The 22,530-nt window shown below is 33.7% G+C and overlaps 1 protein-coding gene across 6 annotated transcripts in view; it reads right to left on the bottom strand.

Moving 5' to 3' along the window:
* SLC4A10 (solute carrier family 4 member 10) overlaps nt 1–22,530 on the bottom strand; it is a 295,705-nt gene that overhangs the window by 120,703 nt on the left and 152,472 nt on the right. For all 6 annotated transcript variants that reach the window (XM_041723548.1, XM_041723547.1, XM_041723549.1 and 3 more), the window contains exons 5-6: nt 19,849–20,009; nt 3,339–3,527 (exon numbers count right to left, since the gene is read on the bottom strand). In XM_041723548.1, coding sequence (XP_041579482.1) covers nt 3,339–3,527; nt 19,849–20,009 — 350 coding nt within the window. The remainder of the gene's footprint in view (nt 1–3,338; nt 3,528–19,848; nt 20,010–22,530) is intronic.

The following is a 22,530-nucleotide window of genomic DNA, read 5'->3' as shown; positions in this document are numbered from 1 at the left end:
ATGCTCAAGGAAAAGTCAGTTAAAGAATCAGAAATCTTATTCTATTCAACTCTCTTAGACTTCTTTATATAAATATCAGTTCACTCTTGAGGAAATTTCAATTGTTTTGCCTCAAAAGTGAAAGTATATTAAAAACAAGAGGGGGCTATTTCTACCCCTTTGCTGGTGAAAGCAAACATTTTCTGTTTTCAGGTTTCTAGAAAATCTTCATTCCATATAATTCCTATTCTATAATCTTAAAAGAAAAAAGTCAGTCTTTTTTGCATAAATAGTCTGCTGAAGAGATTTTTTTTAATAATCATATTATTTTCACCCTTTTGGATTTCTTAAAATCCTTTTGCATCTCTCTGTACTGCACACACAAAAAAATAGATCTCTATTGCATATTTTGAAACAATGTCAAATCTATATTTATGACTATGAATTTCGATTTGTTTGTTTATCTAGAATTTGTCAGTTTTTAGAGTTCCTAAGTAGATTGAGAACCTTAGTAATAAAGGTCTTTCACACTTTTTTTCACTTCTGGATAGGAGATTTATTTCTAAATTGGTGAAGTCTATACATATTTTCAGAATTCTCAACGCGTAATTATGCAGTGTATGAAGAAGCAAAACAGAGTCACAAGGAGGTGTTATAAGCCTAGGCTTAGAAAGCCATTTCTGACAGCATACTCTACAACAATACTTAATTGGGTATATGAATCTTATTAGAAATGTTTCCAAGTTTTTATTACCCTAACGTGTGCCTCAAAAAGATCTCTACGTGTTTAGATAAAGGCTGATTATACAGATGGTGACACAATCACTTCAGAACTCCTCACATTCTAGTTTTCAGAAAAACTGAGCATTTGCCTCAATAAGGCAAAATGTAGGCTTTTAGAAAGCTATATCTCTAGGTATCTATATGTAGACTTGTGATTCAAGGCTATAATTCTATCATTGTTTCTTATGTTTACCAGAAGTTTAAAGCAATATCAAATAGTATGTTTAGGTCTATATAATATTACAATAAATTAGTCATCCAGTAGGTTTACTACCTTCTTCCTTCCAAGAACAAAATGCAATAAAATTATTTCATAGTAAACATTATTCCCAGGGAAATTTGATATATAAATTATGGCTAGTTCACAATCCAAGATCCTTGCATTTTTAAATAAACACATATCCTACTTATAGACATAGATTTTATTGTATGATTTCTATCAAAAATAATCAAATCAAGGCAGAATTTTTTAAATGTGCTGCATTCATAGAGAGTTAGTTCATAAGATATTTCAATAAGGTCTTCAGAATCATGTAGACATAGGCCTAACGTCAAAATTAGTAAATATCTGAATTCGTTTCTTAATATCATAATACCCAAATAAGTTCTAGTATTACAAGCCTAATAAACGTACTACATTTAGATTAAGTCTCAGAATATAAGAGCTTCATTTTGTCATTTTTACTTATAAAGTATATTGTTATTTAGAATATGAATATATTTTTAATATATGATGTGATTTAAAGCAAATTACAAATTCTCAAAATCCTCAGTGGAATCTACAAATACAAATTGGTATATGTTATAAAGTACTTTATTGAACTTACTACAATAAAGTACTATGCAAAAGTAGAGTGTTTCTACGAAACCCTTCATAAGCCAAAACGGCATGAAGTGAAGAGAATGCCCCACTTTCAGAAAGTTTGTCTTAATGCCACTTCACTTTTAAGACCTACATTAGTACAATAACAGGTTTTTTTTTTATATATAAAAGCAAAATCCTCTTCAGATTTCTTTTGGTTAATGAAAATAGGCACTAATGTAGGACTTTTGTAAAAGTGAAGTGGCATGGAGTGCCTGGGTGCCTTCAGTAGGTTAAGTGACCAACTTGATTTTGGTTCAGGTCATGATCTCAAGGGCATGGAATCGAGCCCAGCATTGGGCTCCGTGCTCAGAAAGCAGTCTGCTAGAAATTCTCTCTCTCTACCTCTGCCCCTCCCCCATCATGCGTGCATGTGCATCACGTGCTCTCTCTCTCAAATAAAAAAAAATCCTTAAAAAAAGAACAAAAAACAAAGTAAAGTGGCATAACACGAAGTTTCAGAAAGTAGGGGATACGTGTGCATGCACAACTACAGACGCCATATAACTATAATGACTTAAAGATTCAAACAAGTACTTCAAAAATCACTTTGCCATTAAGAACTGGTTCTGTGCTCTGAAACAATAGTACATCTAATCATCTTCATTGATTTAATTAAAGCATTTCTCCTATATGTATATATTTGATTCAACAGTAGGAAAATTGGTTTAAAAAGCCCATTTAAAGATGTGGAGAAAAATCATTTTCATGCATTTGTATTTAAGGCATCACTAAAGCTTTTGAAAGTAGGAGTAAAATGACATAAAATAGTCCATGCAGAAAAATATATGCTTTAGTGCATTTGTGCAAGTTGGAGTGTTTCTAGAACAGCATTTGAAATTACTTTCACTAACTTTTATCTTTTAAAACTGGGAACTTTTATGGCTGACAAAAGTTTAACAAATTCATATTATCCTCATCATAACTTTATTTTCCTTCACAAGACTAATGGAAAAGATGATGTAACAAAAGAGTCCTAAGCAACTTCTTTAGTGTAAATGATGAAGGTTAAAATCATGAAAGGAGAGGACAAAATACAAAAGAAGGACAAAATAGTCTGAAGTGCAAGTCATAAAGAGGAAGTCATAATTGCTAAAAAAAAAAAAAAACAAAGTGATTGGTGTCATCTATGTTGGTGTGCAAATATAGTAAGTATACTGTGGCTCCATGGACATTGAAGATGTAGCACTGCAAACAGCAATGAGCCTATGAACTGGAAATCAGGCTTAAATGTAAAGCCACAAGCAATACACTAGTTAATCTCTCATGGAATTTGTTGAGTATGAACAACATGAAATCAGTATCTTTTTTTTTCTGCAAACAATGATTGGTGATCATTATTAATTTTAACTTAAAAAAACCGTAACTCAAAGCATTACATTACACTCTCAAGTTGTGGGACAAAGACTAGGACCTTGATTGGGATACAACTGATGCTCAGTTGATATTTGCTGCATTTGAATATATAACTTATTAGATAAAAGTTTCCTTTGCATTCTTTCATGAGTATTTCAGGAAATTCAAATTCTTTATTAAAATTTCTACAATTTGATGCTTGATAATCAGACTACATATGTATAAAAAAGAATTCTACTACAACAATCTGTATTTCAATAGATCATTTTTAAATAAAATATATTTTAAAGAATTAAGAAGCACTTTGAAATTTCAGATACCTATATTAACATCAAGAGTACAATAAAGAAATATTTACCATTTTTATCCATGGAATTTGGTTCTGATTGTTTCTTGCCAATATCAGCAAAGGAACGAACAATGGGAATTCTATTGGTGAGTTTTTTCTGATTCTGATGGTGATGCTGTTTCATCAGTGCCTCATGGACCCTGTGGCGTACATCCTCATTGAGTTGACCTGAGCTCACTTGTTGGTCAAGGACCATATCTGAAGAGGGAAGCCAAGAAAAGATTACCCCAGCAGATTAGTATAGTATGCAAGCAGCAAACTACTGAATCCAAATATGCATACCCCAGATAATATGTGTCATTTTAAAGTAGGATGAATTCCTCTAAAAATCTCAAAAAGTTGTCACTTTTTGTTAAACTGTTGCACAAAAAAACCTGGGAAATTTTTATTATAAACTATTCAATTTTAAATATGTAATAATTTCATGAAGACTTACTTTTTAAATGGACATAGTTGCATTGAGAACAAGTGCTTTATATTCTTATTTATTCACATTGATGGGAGGAAACAGTAGCAGGGGTAATATAAATATAATTAGTATGTTTAAAATTGTAAAGTGGTTTATACTTATATTTTAATATGGTTTTCCCTCCCTTTTTCTAGCAGAAAATGATTTCCATGTTTCCTCTTTAAGTAAACAAAAGTCCATCTGTAAAATGTAAAAATCTGATGCAGGGAGGCTTAGGCAGCTATCTAGTTGGCTGCGTTTGGAGAGTAAACAAGTCTTACATTGATATAAAGTCAGTCCCTCAGAACTTCCTTGCAAACGTATTTATATTAAAAAGATCTCTTATAACCATAAAACAAAGAATAAAGGTGAGATTTCAGAAGGCTGTGATTAAGCAGATTGATATTTACCAATATGTAGTGTCAGAAATGCTTATAAGTAGATGAGTAAAGGAATTTTAAGTTTCTTGGTAATACAAAAACCACTTCAATAAACCTCATGGTAGGAAGGAGGGTAGATGTTGAAGTAGGAGGATCCCAATCTTATCTCGTTCCACAGATACATGGGGCAATAGCTACCTTTATGTACCTAACTCTGAAAATGACCTGAAGACTGGCAGGACAGACCTTACACAGCTAGTCATAGAGAGAAGGCTGCATACAAAAGGGTAAGAAAAGGCAGAGATGTGGTTGGGAACCAAACCCCTGGCAGTATTAATCAAACAGGAGGGACATCACAAACACGGAAAGGCAAGAGGCTCAGACCCCACACCAGGCACTCCTGGCACTGAGGACCCACACTGGGAAGACAAATCCCCTTAACATCTTACTTTGAAAACCAGCAGGGCTTAACCCCAGGAGCTTTTAAATTAGCAGGCTTAACTCTGGGGGAACATGAGGGCAATAGGAAACTTGAGTCCTCCCTCCTAAAGAGAGAGCATACTAAATAATTCAGCTTAAGACACAGCACAGAAACAGCAGTTTGAAAAGTGCCTGGGGTATAGGTGAAGGAAATTTATTGACTAATCCTAGAAAACCTATCAGAGGGGCAGGGATCTATAGGAGATTTCTCTGGGAGCAGAAGTGCTGGCAGGTGCCATTTCTCTTCCCCTCTTGCAGCCTAGACAGCAGAACATTTGTGGAAGCCAACTCTACACTCTCCATCTACCTTACTAGCACTGTGTGCCCCACCTGAGCATTCTCATGTGGGTCCACCCCACCCAACCCCTCTGGTTCTGCACGTATCCCTCCAAAGCACCACCTCACTGGATCTGACTCCAGAAACAATGACAACAAAAGCAAAAATAAACAAATGGAACTATGTCAACCTAAAAACCTTCTGCACAGCAAAGGAGATCATCAACAAAATAAAAAGACAACCTCCCAAATGGTAGAAGGTATTTGCAAATCATATATCTGATAAGGGACCAATATCTAAAATACATAAAGAACTCATATAACTCCACACCAAAAAAACAAACAACCTGATTTAAAAATGGGGGCAGCCTGGGTGGCTCAGTGGTTTAGCGCTGCATTCAGCTCAGGGCCTGATCCTGGAGACCGGGGATGGAGTCCCACATCAGGCTCCCTGCATGGAGCCTGCTTCTGTCTCTGTCTCTGTCTCTCTCTCTCTGCCTCTCCTCTCTCTCTCATGAATAAATAAAACATTTTTAAAAAATGGGCAGAAGACCTGAATAGATATTTTTTTAAAAGAAGACTACAGGTGGCCAACAGACACAGGAAAAGATGTTCAACATCGCTCATCATCAAGGGATGCAAATCAAAACCACAATGAGATATTACCTTACACCTGTCAGAATGGTTAGTACAAAAAAAGACAAGAAATAACGAGTGTTGGAGAGAATGTGAAGAAAAGAGAACCCCTGTGCACTCTTGGTAGGAATGTCAGTTGGTGCAACCACTGTGGAAAACAGTTTGGAGGTTCCTCAAAAAATTAAAAATAGTATTATTATATGATCCAGGAAGTCCACTACTGGGCATTTACCCAAACAGAATGTAAACATGGATTCAAAAAAAGGTAAATGCTCCCTCATGCTTATTACAGAATAATTTACAATAGGCAAGATATGGAATCAACCCAATCCCTGTTGATAGATGAATGGATAAAGATGTGGTATATACACACCCACATACACACACACACACACACACACACACAATGGAATATTAGTAATAAAAAAGAAGGAGAGCTTGGCATTTGTGATAAGATGGATGGACCTAGAAGATATTATGCTAAGTGAAATAAGTTGACGAAGACAAATACCATATGATTTTACTTACATGTGAAATCTAAAAAACAAAAGAAATGAACAAACGGACTCTTAAACATAAACAATAAACTGGTGGTTGCCAGAGGGGAGGTAGGTAGAGGGATGAATGAAACAGATAAAGGAAATTAAGAGGTACAAACTTCTACTTATAAAGTAAACAAGTCATGGAGATAAAAAGCACAATGTAGGGAATATAGCCAGTAATATTATAATAATTTTGTATGGGAAGAGATGGTGACTACACTTACTGGGTGAGCAATGAGTAATGTATAGAATTGCTGAATCAATAAACTGTACACCTGAAAGCAACATAACACTGTATGGCAATTATACTTCAATGACAACCTTTTTATACTTCAATAATAATTTTTGACTTTTTTATTTTAAAAAATAGTAAATTCTGTTTTTAAGAAACACTCAAAGTTGCCAAAGAATTTATATTGTATGATTCTTTTTATGGCACATACACACATACAGAGAAAGGACACTGTAATGATATACACCAAATTATGTAAGAATGGATTAGGGGTAAAGAGAAACTTTAAAGTTTTGCCTTAGCATTATATTGAACCATATAAAATTCCCATTTTTGTAAGTAAAAAACAGGTATCAGTAATTGCATACATTTTAATTTTTTTTGCAAGAGTTTTATGTAATAAAAAACATTAAAGAACACTAACAAATCAAAAAAGTATCTCCTGGGGATCCCTGGGTGGCTCAGCGGTTTGGCACCTGTCTTCGGCCCAGGGCGTGATCCTGGAGTCCCAGGATCGAGTCCCAGGATCGAGTCCCACATCGGGCTCCCTGCATGGAGCCTGCTTCTCCTCTGTCTGTGTCTCTGCCTCTCTCTCTCTATCTGTGTCTCTCATGAATAAATAAATAAAATCTTAAAAAAAAAAGTATCTCCTTTTACAAAACTAGGGGATTTGGAAGGGAGAAATACATTAAACAGAGGATTTTTAGGGCAGTGAAAATACTCTGCATGATAGCATAATATTGGATACATGTGTTTATATTTTTGTCCAAACCCATATAGAATATATAACACTCAGAGTGAATCCTAATGTTAACCACAGACTTTATATGATAATACTGTGTCAGTGTAAGTTCATCAGTTGTAACAAATATAACATTCTGGTGGGGGATGTTGATAATGAGGGAAGCTATGCATGTGTGGGGTCAGAGGTTTATAGGAAATCTCTGTATCTTCCCCTCAATTTTTCAGTGAACCTGAAGATGCTCTAAAAACTAAATTCGTATTTTAAAAATAACTTCAGTATAATTATTCTGCTCTCAGATGATCAAATATTAACTCTATTTAATTTTTCAAGGCATTAACTCCTTATATAAAGCAACCATATCACAGTGAATTACCTTCCACAGTCCTACTGAGTACAAAAAAACATTGAGTATCCTACAAACAATGTTTACTTCAGTGTATAGGGGAAGGACTAGGGAAACAGACTTGGGTCACTGTATCACATTCTAGCTGTGTGATCTTATAAAATTGGATAACTTTAGAGTTCTTATTTATAAAATAGAGATGATATCTATGTCATATGCTATAGGCCTAATGACATAAAGCACCTAATGGACTGATTAGAATATTGAGACCCTCAGTAAATATTTCCCAGTATAGGAATTCCTTTAGTATAGCAATTTAGCAATTCCCATCAAGTATAGCAGTATAGCAATTTCCATCAAGTAGGTTTGGGTCCCTGGTTTGGATTTTGTGGTGGTTTTAATGCATTAATATTTATTTTATAATACTATACATGGAGGCAAAGTAGGATTTATCAATAGCAGAAAACTCAGAGGAGGTGATTCAAGATGATAGTATAGGAAGATACAAATTCATCTCCTCCCATGAACAAAACAAATACACAGCTACATATGGAAAAATAGCCCCTAAAAGAACCTGAGTAGTAGCTGAACACCTGCTCCACAACAAAGGATAAAAAGACCACATCAAAACTGGTAGGAGGGATACCTGGGTGGCTCAGCGGTTGAGCATCTGCCTTTGGCTCAGGGCATGATCCTGGAATCCCAGGATCGAGTTCCACATTTGGCTTCCTGCATGGAGCCTGCTTCTCCCTCTGCCTATGTCTTTGCCTCTCTCTCATGTCTCTCATGAATAAATAAATAAATAATCTTTAACGTAAAAAAAAAAAAAGACTGGTAAAAGAGGCAGAGACATGCTCTCACCAAAAACCCCACCCCCAGAGGGGCAACCAACAATCAGGAGGGAGCGCAAAAAAAAGTACACACACACACACACATATATATTTATATATATATATATACATGTATGTATGTATATAAAACATCATTGATATTTAAATATTAGTTATATAAATCATTTCTCCCTAAGGGAAAGAAGTTTGTACCCCAAACAAGATACCCCACCCTTCAGGTCCTGCATGAGAGACACAAGCTCCAAAATGTCCAGCTTTGAAAACCAATAGTAGATTTTGTTCAGGGGAAACACAGGGCGGTAGGGAATGAAGATTCTGCTCTTACTTAAATGGCTTACGTGCAGAACAACACTCCTTGGGACACAGCACAAAAAACAACATTTTGAAAAGAACCTAAATTATAGGTGAAGGAGATTTACTTGCTAAACTTAAAGCTACCAGAGAAGCAGAAGTCTGTTGGGACTCTCTCCAGGGATATGCTGGCAGATGCTGCTGTTATTGGCTCCCTCTACCTTCCTGGCACCAACACTGGTAGGTGCCATTTTTGTACCCTCACTCTAAGTACCTAACAGCAGAGGTAAATGGCTCTACCTCCCCCACCCCCTCCCCCAGCTGCTCATGAAGCACCACCAGAGCCAAGGTGCACACCCAGCCTACATGAGGGATATCCCTTGAGTGGCAGGCTCAGGTGGCCAGGGGGATTGAATTTCTGAACCACAAAGTTCTAAAACAATCCAACGGACAGCTCAAGAGTCAACCAAGAACTAGGGTAAGGTTAAATGATAAGGTTCAACTCCTATAGAGAGCCACTTCTTCAAGACCACTAGAGATAACTATTTCGCATAATACCAGAAACAAACACAGAAAACCAAGCAAAATGAAGAAACAGAGGAACATGTTCCAATGAACATGTTCCATAAAGCAACAAGATAAAACCCCAGAAAAAAAATCTTAATGAAACAGAGATGAGTAATTTACTGAATAAAGAGTTTGAATTAATGGCCATAAAGATAGTCACCAAAATCAGAAGAAGAATAAGTGAACACACCTGGAACTTCAACAAAGAGATAGAAAATATAAGAAAGTACCAAATTGAGCTCACAGAGCTAAACAATATAATATCTGAACCAAAAAATACAGTAGAGAGAATAAAAAAAAAAAAATAGATCCGTGACCTAGAAGACAGGATAGTGGAAACCATTGAAACAAAACAGAAAAAAAATAAAAAAAGGAAATTTTAAAAGATGATGATAGCTTAAGGGACCTGTAGACGACATCAAACATACTAACACTCAAATTATAGGAATCCCAGGAGAGAAGAGAGAAAAAGGGGACAAAAAAAAACTTATTTGAACAGACAATAACTAAAAAAATTCCCTATCCTAGGAGAGGAAATAAACACCTAAGTTCAGGAACACAAAGAGTCCCCAATAAGAGTAACCTCAAATGATCCACACCAAGATGCATTATAATTAAAATGTCAAAAGCTAAAGATAGAGAGTCCTAAAACAGTAAGAGAAAAAGTTATATTCAAGGGAAATTCCATAAGACTATCTATTGATTTTTCAGCAGAAACTTTACAGGCCAGAAGATAGTGGCATGTGGCATGATACATTCAAAATGCAAAAAGAAAACTTCCAACCAAGAATGTTCTATCTGTCAAGGCTACAATTCAGAATTGAAAAAAACAAAGTTTCTCAGACAAGCAAAAGCTAAGGGAATTTATCACCACTAAACTGACATTAAAAGCACTGTTAAAGGGACTTCTTTAAGCTAAAGAGTAAAGGCCGTAACCAAAAATAGTATATAAAATAAAATAATATATAAAACTACTTATAAAGCTAGTATGAAAGTTAAAAAACAAAAGTGTTAAAATCAACTATATCTACAATAGTTAGATTAGGAATACACAAAAAAAAGATGTAAAATATGATGTCAAAAAGATAAAACAGGTTAGGGGAGCATAAATAGGGTACAGCCAAACTCAAGTGACTATCAACTTAAAATAGACTGATATCTGATAATAACAATATATGATATCATATATGAATCTCACACTGACCACAAACCAAAAACCTATACTAGATACACAAAAAATAATGAGAAAGGAATCTAAACATAAAACTAAAGAAAGCTATCAAATCACAAAGGAAAAGAGCAAGAGAAGAAAAAAGAAACAGAATAATTACAAAAACAAACAGAAAACAATGAATGTAATGGCAATAAGTACATATATATTAATAATTACTTTAAATATAAATGAACTGGGCAGCCCGGGTGGCTCTGCGGTTTCACGCCACCTTCAGCCCAGTGTGTGATCCTGGAGACCCAGGATCAAGTCCCTCGTCAGGCTCCCTGAATGAAGCTTGCTTCTCCCTCTGCCTGTGTCTCTGCCTCTCTCTCTCTCTCTCTCTCTCTCTCTCTCTCTGTGTGTGTGTGTGCCTCATGAATGAATAAATAAAATCTTAAAAATAAATAAATGTAAATGAACTAAATTCCCCAATTAAAAAACATAGGTTGGCTGAATGGATAAAAAACAAGATCCATCTAGATGCTACCAAGAGGAGGCCCAATTCAGATCTAGAGACTCACACAGACTAAAACTGGAGAGATGGAAAAAACTTATTCCATAGCTAATGAAAATAGCATAAATCAAATAGCTAATGATTTAGCAACGCTTAAATCAGACAAAATAGACTTTAAGACAAAGACCATAACAAAAGACAAAAGGCATTATATAATGATAAAGGGGTGAATCCAACAAGAGGATATAACATTAATAAATATTTATGCACCCAATATAGGAGTACTTAAACATATAAAATAAATATTTACAGACATAAAGGAAGAAATTGATAGCAACAAGATAATAGGAGGAGACTTTGATTCCCCATTTGCATCATTTTTTTCAGAAAAAAAAAAAACAGTAAGGAAGCATTGGCCTTAAACAACATATTAGACCAACTGGATTTAATAAATACAGATTATTCCATCCCAAACCAACATAATACACATTCTTTTCAAGTACACATGAAACATTCTCCAAGATAGATCATGTTAGGCCACCAAACGAGTCTCAATAAATTTCAGAAGACTGAATTTTATCAAGTATCTTTTCAGATCATAATAGTATGAAATTAGAAATCATTTATAAGTAGAATATTTGAAAAAATACAAATACATGGAGACTAAACAACATGCTACTAAATAACCACAAAGAAATCTAAGAGGAAATTAAAAATACCTTGAGATAAATGAAAATGAAAACACATTTCAAAATCTATAGAATGTAGCAAAGGCATTTCTGAGAGGGGTTCATAGTGATACAGGTCTACCTCAAGAGACAAGAAAAATATCAAATAAACAATCTAACTCTACACCTTAAAAGAACTAAAAGAACAAATGAAGCTTAAGTTAGTAGGAGGAAGGAAATGATTAAAATCAGAGCAGAAATAAATGAAATAGAGACAAAAAACAATTAAGAAGATCAATGAAACTAAAAACTGATTCTTTGAAAAGATAAACAAAAATACCAAACATTTAGCCAAACATGTCCAAAAAAAGTGGACCCAAATAAATAAAATCAGAAGTAAAAGAGAAATTATAACTGATACCACAGAAATACAAAAGATCATAAGATACTACTATGAATATATGCCAAAAAATTGGACAATCTAGAACAAGAGGATAAATTATTAGAAACCCACAATCTTTCAAGACTAAATTGTGAAGAAATAGATAATCTGAATATATTGATTACTAGTAAGGAGATTGGATCAGTATTAAAAAGAAAGCTTCCAATGAATAAAAGTCCAGGACCAAATGACTTCACTGATTAATTTTACCAAACATTCAAAGATTTAATACCTATACTTTCTAAACTGTTCAAAGAAGTGAAAGAAGGGAATACTTCCAAACTAATTTTATGAGGCTGACATTAAGCTGATATCAAACCAGACAAGATACAAGAAAAAAAGAAAGAAAATTACAAGCCAATATCCATGATGAGCATAGATGCAAAAATCCTCAACAAGATATTAGCAAACTTACTTCAACAATATGTTAAAAGATCATACAGCAAGATCAAGTGCTATTTATTCCAGGAATGTAAGAATGGTTGAACATTTGCAAATCAATCAATGTGATATACACTAACAAAAGGAAAGATAAAAATCATTTGATCACCTCAATAGATGCAGAAAAAGTATTTGACAAAATACAACACCCATTTATTATAAAAACTCTCAATAAAGTAGGTACAGGAAAATGTACCTCAACATAATAAAGACCATATATGACAGACCCACAGCTAACATTATACTCCAAGATCAGGAACAGGAAAAGATGTTCATTCTCACGACTCTTAGTTAACATACTATTGAAAGTTCTTGCAATTAAGCAAGAAAAAGAAGTAAAAGGCATTCAAATTGGTTAAAAAAAAAAAAAGGAAAACTGTCATTATTTGTGAATGACATGATACTATATGTAGAAAATCCTAAAGAAACCAACAAAAACATTCAATAAATAAATAAATAAAGCCAACAAAAACTATAACTAATAAATGAATTCAATGAAGTTGCAGATTACAAAATTAATACACAGAAATCCGTTGCATTTCTATAAACATATAATGAATTATCAGAAAAAGAAATTAAGAAAAAAATCCCATTCACAATTGCATTCAAAAGAGTATAATACCTAGGAATAAATTTAACCAAGAAGGTACAAGACAAATACAACATTGATGAAAAAAATGTAAGACACATATAAATGGGAAGATATACCATGCTCATGGATTGAAAGAACTAATGTCGTTAAAATTTCCATTTTACCCAAAGCAATATACAGATTCAACGTGATCCCTATCAAAAAAAATGGCCCTGGGCAGCCAGGGTGGCTGAGCAGTTTAGCGCCGCCTTTGGCCGAGGCCGTGATCCTGGAGACCCAGGATCAAGTCCCACATCAGGCTCCCTGCATGGAGCCTGCTTCTCCCTCTGCCTATGTCTTTGCCTCTCTCTCTCTCCCTCTCCCTCTCTCTGTGTGTGTCTCATGAATAAATAAATAAAATCTTTAAAAATAAATAAATAAATGAAAACACTAACTCAGAATGATTTATGCAGTCTTATGTTTATCGCAGTATAATTTATAATAACCAAAATACAGAAGCAATCTAAGTGTCCATTGACAGATGAATGGATAAAGAAGAAATGATATCTATCTATCCATCTATTTATCATAATGTAATATTGTTCAGCTATGAAAAAGAGTAAAGTCTTGCTATTTGTGACAATATAGCATATTGGAGAATATTTGTTGATAAAATAAATCAGATAGTGAAAGACAAATACTGTAAGATTTCATTTATACGTGTAATCTAAAAAACAAAACAAACACACAAAACAAGACAAAACTCTATATCTATGTTCACAGATAAAGAGAACAGACTGACAGTTTTCTAGAGAGGCAAACTGGGGGAGGGCAGAATTGGTGAAGGACATCAAGAGATATAAACCCCCAGTTATAAAGTAAGTAAGTCATGAAATGTAATATACAACACAAGGAACATAGGTCATATTGTAATAACTTTACATTTACATAGAGACAGATGGCAAGTAAACTTATTTGGTGATGATATCAAAATGTATTAAATGTCAAATTACTATGTTGTACACCTGAAACTAATATGTGTTCCAATTATATTTCAATTTAAAATACCAGAAACCCCAAACAAATTATAAAACAATGAATTTCATTGGCTCACATAACAGAAAACCAGTTACGTTGGATTTAATTTTATTCCTCTGACTCCCCCTCCTCTCAGTGTGAGTTTAACCTAAGGCTTATTTTCCTTATGGCCATAAGGCAAGTGCCAATAGCAACAAAGAAATACATATTTTTGTTGATATCCATATATTCTTTGACTTTTTGTGACTTTCTCATAAAAGAAGGTTCTTTTTCTTCTACCCAGGAAAAAATCTTTTAAATCCAACTGACATAGCCCTTCTGATGCTGAGACAATCCCTGGTTAAGGAAATAACACCCTATGACTGGCTTAGGCTGATCAAGAGCTGCCCTTCACTCTGGAATCAGTTCTCTAAGCCATAGGTAGACAAACTTTTTCTTTGTAAACCATGCAGTCTCTGTAATCACTACTCAACTCTGCCATTATAGCCTGAAAGTAGCCATAAAGAACATGTGCATAAATGAGTATGGTTGTGTTTCAATAAAATTTTCTTACAGACTCTGAAGTTTGAGTTTCATATGATTTTCATGTGGCAAAATATTAATATTAATATTCTTTTTATTATTTTTCAATTTTGTAAAATGTAATAACCATTCTGAGCCCATAGGCCTGACAAAGACAGTGGTTCATACTAGCATATGGGATATAATTTGCCGACCTGTTACTCTATTACTTTACTGTGTACAATGGAAAGAGGTAGAATGTAATTTTGGAAATCAGCCATACTATTCATTATAATCATCTCTAAAGTCCCTTTCAACTCTGAAAATAGCTGATAGTATAAAATTTTTATAACTCACTCCTTTGGAGATAAGTAGTTATCCTTGAATTAATTTGAAACAAATGAAATTATAAATTGCCAACATATGTGACTTTACATTGAAACCTTGCTAAGAGGGGAAAAATGTATATAAAATATGCCACATATACTTCATAATGGGAGTTGTAAAGTTAAATACCAGAAGGATGCCACTGCACAGTGGGATCACAGCTTCATCTGTAAGCCATAATGTGTATCCAGAGTTCAATATTTTAACCAAAATCAAATGAATCATATAAAACCCCATGTATATGGTTATGATTTTTGGTTCTTCCAAAGTACAGTCTTTCTTACGCACTACAAAAACCCATGTCACTGCTTCAGTCTTTCAGAAATAAGGTCTTTATTTGAAACAGTTACATAAGAGAAAGTAAATAGAAAAAAAATGCTCATCTGCTTGTTAGCCACACAGAAATATACAGTAAATTCCTCTGAGGTATAACTGCATCAAATATATCTTAATGAACTAGAAAAATTAATCATCTTGCTTAAGAATGTAACTTATCAACTGAGGTGAGATTTAAGTACCAATGGGAGTCTGATTCACTAATCACTTTCATTGTTCTCTTCACCACTATAATATATATTAGTATTAACCTTGAAAAGTAGGAAAGGATAATGAACCATAATGGCTTTGGGCCCAAAATCAAGGCCTACAATCTCAGATGGCTATGATGTCTAAATAATACAGTCTAGCTGCCAAAGCACAATGCCAGGATCTGGGTGATATCAGGAGAAGCTAGAAGGAAAAGGATAAAAAGGTCACATTCTTCTAGCACTAAGCAGGCTCTAAGAACACTAGTAGCATTTGTGTAAAAAGTCCTCAGAAAATGAAAAAAAATTATTTTTCATTCTAATCAGTTATTTTTTTATGATCAATCTATCTTGGCCACTGAATGAAAACCTCTAGAGATCATGAGATTTTACAGATTCTATGTAAATATCTGCCTTATCTTAAAAGATAATTATATGAATTCTTTGTCTTAAAAAACCCATTTCCTTAACTCTACAAGATGTTGGAGAGGAGTGAGAAATAGGAAGGGTCTAAATTCAACAGTTTGGTTGACAGCACTCACAGGAGTGTATATACTAAAATTGTAAACTACCCTAAGAATACTTACTTTCCAGAACAAGGATGGTAATAGTATGGAGAAGTTAAAAAATACGTGACTATTCCCGTACTCCCAAATCTGCAGATTATATTCAGTGGAGCAAACTTCTACTTTTTCCTTCAATAGAATATTTAAACAACAAGAGTTGTTGTAATGAGTTGAGAGCTATGATTGAAAATCTGTCCACAGTCCTAACTTTGGTTTGGTTTTCATTTCTTACTCCCATTGACAGAATTAGGTTAAAGTATACCAGCGCAGAGAGAATATTCCATTACTAATCTTTACAGAGCTGAATTTCAAAGACATTGACAAAGACCATAAAATTGCCTGTAATTTATATAAACATAATTAAGAAGCATTTTAAATGCAATTAATCTCCATCAGAATAAATCACAGTAAGAAAATATATCTGGAGAATTTTGGATTTGAAAAGGTTAAATAATATTTTGAAGGAAGAAGTTTAAATTTATTCTGAGTTCCCTGAAACACTGGAAAATAGACAGTTTTAAATTAACTTTGTCAAAAGAAAATCCTACTTTAATTATACCAGACATTCTTGACAGACCTGCCAGATACAAATGGGATTTTCTCCTGCTAAGTCTACAAAAATCTCTTTAAAGAATTATCTAAGACTCTATTAAAAACATATCAGAAGATTGATATAAAAATCCTTGATTATTCTAAAACAATATCTGGGTCTTATTTCTCTATTAGAAAATGTCTAGAAAATATTAATGCTACAGAGCCTGTGCATTCACAAAGTTTAAAAGTTTAGAGCCCTTAAAGATAAATATTATATCTAGCTTTTGGAAAATTGAAACTAGTGACTAATATGTTAGTAACTGCCTAACATATAGAAAAACATGATAAATAAGAGGTAAAGAGTTCCAGGTATTATTGTTAATCACTATTGTCACAAATTATCATGAAATAGAATAAAACAAAACTTATGATTAAAGGTTAATAAGAGAAATTATTCCTATTGCTGTATCACCTATGCTACATCACTTCTTTTTATCTGTTTATAAAACAGGTGGAGTGTATCCTCCTATCTCATAAGGTTACTGTGATAATAAAATATAATGAATGTGAAAATACCGTACAAAATTAGAAGTCTTAAAAATGTAAAGTATACTTACTACACACTTAATAATACAGCTCAATTGTCACAAAGTAAAGATAGCAATGAGTAAACAGTAAGAAAATAATTATAAACTATAGGAAGAAAAATATCTTAAGATTTTATTGAGGGCAGAAATAAATATCTATGAATTACATAAGGCAAATTACAATTACTCAAAGAGAGACTCTCTTCTCATTAATGAGTGAAAAGAAATTTAAGGTAACAAGGATCAACAAGTATTTTAATCATATTTTTTAATGTGGTATTAACTCTAAACTACTGACATCTGAATGGCATTTTACAGACTGCTCTACACTGAAAATGGGACAGTCAAGTTGAGCTACTTTGGAGACATAAAGATACAGACTAATTAGACGAGCAGAAAGAATAAAAGCTATTTGGGGTATCAAGACTTCCATTGAACTACTTTCCCTTGTAAGGATAAACTCAGAAAATGTAATTCGCCTTCAGGAGCAAGAATTAACACAGCTAACAACCCTCCCATATCCTACAGAGCTCGGGGAAGGGGGCAGCAGGAGGGAAAGGAAACATAAACTTAGACAATAAAACCGAACTAAAGTGATGAGATGAACAGTTTCTGTCAAATTCATGGGGGATTTCCTGGTAGAAATACATTTCCGAAGAAAGCATTAGAAACTACATGCTTTAAGTAATTTAAAACCTGGTAAAACTATGAAGGGTACTTTCTGAGGTTAACTTTGCCAGGTGGAGGAACTTGACAGTCTCATTAGATATAGCCAATCCAGAAGTTATTTGGATTAACCCATTTTCAAAGGTAATGCCTTCACTGACATAAACAGCAGAAATGAACTCTATTTGGGGCAAGACCTTAAAATTTCTGAATCTTACTTTCTTCATTTATGAAGTAAGGATAAATGGTCATAATACTAAGCCCAATTTTGTTTTGAATATCCAAAAGATAGCGTAGAATTAAAGAAAAAGAACTTCCAAAACTGCAAAGTACCATGAAAAGCCCAGCCATTTGGTACATAATTAAAACATAAAAATGTTTACGGGCTATCATCCAGACCCTATAATGTAAAGCTAATAAATTAGGTTGGGGAACCACCATTCCGGCATTCACAAAAAGTTTGCTAACTCATGTTAACCATTTTCTTTAAGTCTTGATTTAATCCGATCCATTACTGTATCCTGTGTTTTTCTGAAAAGTATATGTATTTAACTTCATATAGTCTTTTTGGCTCTAGTTATATATTCTATTTTATTTTTTTCTAGTTAATGTATTTTGAAAGGAAAGCTCTTTACAGATGTAATGAAGCTCAGGGAAAGAAGGCCTATCTCACCTATTTTTTCTGTTTTGATTTTGTTTTTACTTAATATTTTAGGCCAAGATATCTTTGCACACTTCTCTTTTAACACATATTGCAATGTATGCACGCCTATCAGCTCCAATGATGAAATAAATAATTTTTAAGTAAATAAATTATCATTAAAATTTGGGCAACATACACTTCAAGCCATTCTCTTTCTTCAGACAGTGGTTGTAATGTAACATAAGGAACACACAGCTTATAGTCAGAGACCTTAGACAGAAGAAGGGCCCTAAAAGTCTCAGGATTTCTATATTTTTATTGAAAAATGAGAATGACATTTACTTTATGAGGCTATTGAGAAGATTAAATTATGCAAACAATTTTAAATATAATATTATCTCACTTATGGAATAGAAAAAAATTCACAGAGTTTTGGGTTTTTTCCATTTCTATAATATAATTTAGACATTAAAAAAAAAGACATTAAAGTCTCCCTTAAGTTTTTGTACTTTAAAAATAAATTCTACATGGAATTGCTTTCATTAATCTTTTCCAAACTAGAAATTTTTTAAAACTGCCTGAGTCTCTGCTTTATTTTTAAAATCTCCATTAACCATTTCATTTATACTCTTTTAAAACCCTTTTTGTATTATTTTGTTTATACTAAATGTTTTTCTTTCAGATCAAAAGATACAGGAGTGGGATGCCTGGGTGGCTCAGTGGTTAAGCATCTGCCTTCGGCTCAGGGGAACCAGGATCAAGTCCCACATTGGGCTCCCTGCACGGAGCCTGCTTCTCCCTCTGCCTGTGTCTCTGCCTCTCTCTGTATCTCTCATGAATAAATAAATAAAATCTTTAAAAAAAAAAAGATACAGGAGTTCTTTCCTCTGTTTCTAGAGTAACAGTGAGATACTTCATAAACATAACTATTTGTGTTACTTAAACATTATAGACTTCTAATATAAATCTTTCATCCCAGGACCTAGTCATAATATTCAATATAAAGTAATACCAACTGCATCAGTTGGCATCCTCTGGAATTCATGAGTTCTAATTCAGTTTAAAATAAATGGCCATACCTTTCTGTTCTATTCTAAATTAACAATTTCCCCATCTACTGATTTTTTATTTGATTATTTCATCATTTGAATATTGAAAAAATCCATTTCTAGGTTTATGGGTTTTTCCTTCTATTTTCTGATGGTGACAGCTTACGCACAATAGTGAAAAACAATATATCCTAAATGGGAATCAGGCTATCTAGGTTCTTGTTCTATACCTGCCACTGACAAGTTAGACCACATTTCTCTGAGATTCAACTTCTTTTATCTTAAATAAGTAGGTAGAAAATAGTTATTTTTAAGGTCTCATATGCTGATCATAAGAATTAACTTTCCAAAGGTACACATAATATAGAATTATAAGGAAAGGGGAGTAACAAAAATCAGCTATACCCATAAGAGTGAAATAGACTAAGGGAAAAAAAGATATACCTGCAATTTCTTCTAAAGTGTTGGCATGCATGTCCAGCAACACAGTTCCATTCAGAATACAACTTCTCAGCTCAAACAAGCTGTGCAATGAAAGAGTAGCCACATAGGGCTTGCTCCATCTTTCTCCTCCATCTTCCACATCTTCTTCAAACTTCAACCACCTACACAAATAAATATTATCAGCACACTGAATATTATATTATAGATGAATGATGCTTTGTCTCAAAAATAAAAAGTAGAAACAAAGATATTCACAATGCTTCTTGGTTTTGTGGGTTTGGAAGTAAAACTAGTTGAAGTCATTTGGTTTATTTCATTTTAATTCCATTTAACAAGCATTCTTTTTGTCATGGAAGGTTGTATAGAAAACAAAACAAAACAAAAATCCTCAAATGTTATTTTTATTAGTTTGTTGAGCTCTGAAAAAATTTTAATATAATGTTTATTCAGTGGTCACAATGAATTTGCTATAGAATTAACAGACTATACTTCATAGAAGGAAAAAGATGCAAAAGAAAATGAAAGAATACTCATTTTTCTTCAATGGGAAGTCTTAAAATGGAATATTTGAGTCTCTTGGTAGTTTTTCCATTCAATTTTTAGGAAATCTAGGATACTTTGGGGCCTATTCTGTAGAAAAATATGTATTAGGCCTACTTGGATGAAACGTAATTATTGCAGTCATTTCCTAGGGACTACAGAAACCTATGAGAAGGAGGCTAGCCTCCAATTCTGGAGCCTTCCTGTCCAGATGGAGAACAGAACCTTGATGTCAAGACTGCCTTCTTGGAGTGAAATGAGTAATAATATGTTACAGTAACTTGTTATGGAATTTGTTTAAGTAAGATAAATGGAAGGAATAAAGAGAAACCAATGATTCCACTGCTCTGGCATAAGCACTAAATCTCTTATTCTCTTAGGCATCTAATCTAATAGATGACCAATTTAATTCTAACATTTTTAAAAAAGATTTCATTTATTTATTTGAGAGAGAGACAGAGATAGAGACAGAGATAGCACAAGCTGGGAGGAGAGGGAGAAGCAGGGTTCCTGCTGAGAAGGGAGACTGATGACACAGGGCACAATCCCAAGACTCTGAGATCATGACCTGAGCTGAAGGTAGACGCCCAACCGACTGAGCTACCCAGGAGCCCCTAATTCCACCATTTTTAATGTACCCTATATAAAGCCTAAATTGCCTTTCCACCTCTTCCCTCCAACATTTTCCTCATTTCTTCTCTCCTTAGTCATTTTTACCCTAACTTCCCACAGCAAAATCACTCGGATTCTCCATGAAATATTGTATTAGTGTTTTATGTAGTCAAATGATCTACCTCCAACAAAGGAGAAATATGTTACAGTAACTTGTTATGGAATCAATGGATCAGCCAAAAGTAACTAACCAAAAGGGCTAGTCAGAATGATTAATGTACAAAGTTCCAAGAAAGATAAAGAAAGCTATGTATCCATCCTCATGTTAAGGAAGCAGAAGTTGTCAGGAAATGAAAAGGAAACCAACAGGGAAGAATAGCTGTGCCTGCCAAGAGTTGACAGACAGCGAATACCTATACCTAAGTTTATAAGATGCTTGAAGACTGAAAAACATTATATTTAAGCTCTAAATCACTGACCATATTTCTTCAATGCTGGCAATTTTATAGAATATTTTTGTGAATACATTTGGGAATTTTTTATATTAATGCTTCTTAATGATTTTCAGGCCTTGATAGGGCCATAATACTTTATAAATCATGTGGTGATCATTAGTACTGTTCATTAACTAGTTGTCCCTTTCTACCTGGTAGAGAATAGGATATCACTACCTGGCTTTTTTTGACTGAGTGAGACCATGTGACTATTGACTAGTTCTAGACAATGAATTGTGAGCAGAAATTATGAGTGTCACTTCCAGACTGTGTTTCTACCCCTTTTCCTATTTTATTTGTTTTCATACTGTTGAAATTTGGGAGTTCACTACATATTTTAGATATAGTATTTTTGTCAAATATATGGCTTACAAATATTTTCTCATTCTATAGCTTGTCCTTATCCTCCTAACAGGATCTTTCACAGCACAAAGTTTTTAATTTTGGTGAAGTCCAATTTATGGATATTTTCTCTTATGGATTGTGCTTTGATATCATATCTAAAAATTCATCATCGGGGATCCCTGGGTGGCTCAGTGGTTTAGCGCCTGCCTTCGGCCCATGGCATGATGCTGGAGTCCCGGGATCGAGTCCTGCATCAGGCTCCTGACATGGATCCTGCTTCTCTCTCTGCCTGTATCTCTGCCCTCCCCCTATGTCTATCATGAATAAATAAATAAAGTCTTTTAAAAAATAAAAATTCATCATCTAGGTCCTAAGTCCTAGGACTTTCTCCTATATTTTTCTCTCAAATTTGTATAGCTTTATGTTTTACATTTAGATTTATGATTTATTCTGAATTAATTTTATATACACTATGAGGTATTAAATTTTTTTTTACCTATAGATCTCTAGTTGTTCCAGAACTATTGATGAAAAGACAATTCTTTTTCCATGAAATGGCTTTCCCTTTGTCAAAAATCAGGTAGCCATACGTGGGTTGGTCTTTCTCAGTTCTCTATTCTGTTCCATTGATCTATGTGTTTCTCTGAAAAGAAATTTTAAAGACAAATCTAAAAGGTATCTTCCTTCCTTT

This window comes from Vulpes lagopus, chromosome 11 (assembly GCF_018345385.1).
Source record: "Vulpes lagopus strain Blue_001 chromosome 11, ASM1834538v1, whole genome shotgun sequence".
In the NCBI taxonomy this organism is placed as follows: domain Eukaryota; kingdom Metazoa; phylum Chordata; class Mammalia; order Carnivora; family Canidae; genus Vulpes; species Vulpes lagopus.
The sequence above is the reverse complement of the archived record's forward strand: the minus strand, read 5'-3'. Positions and strand labels throughout refer to the sequence as shown.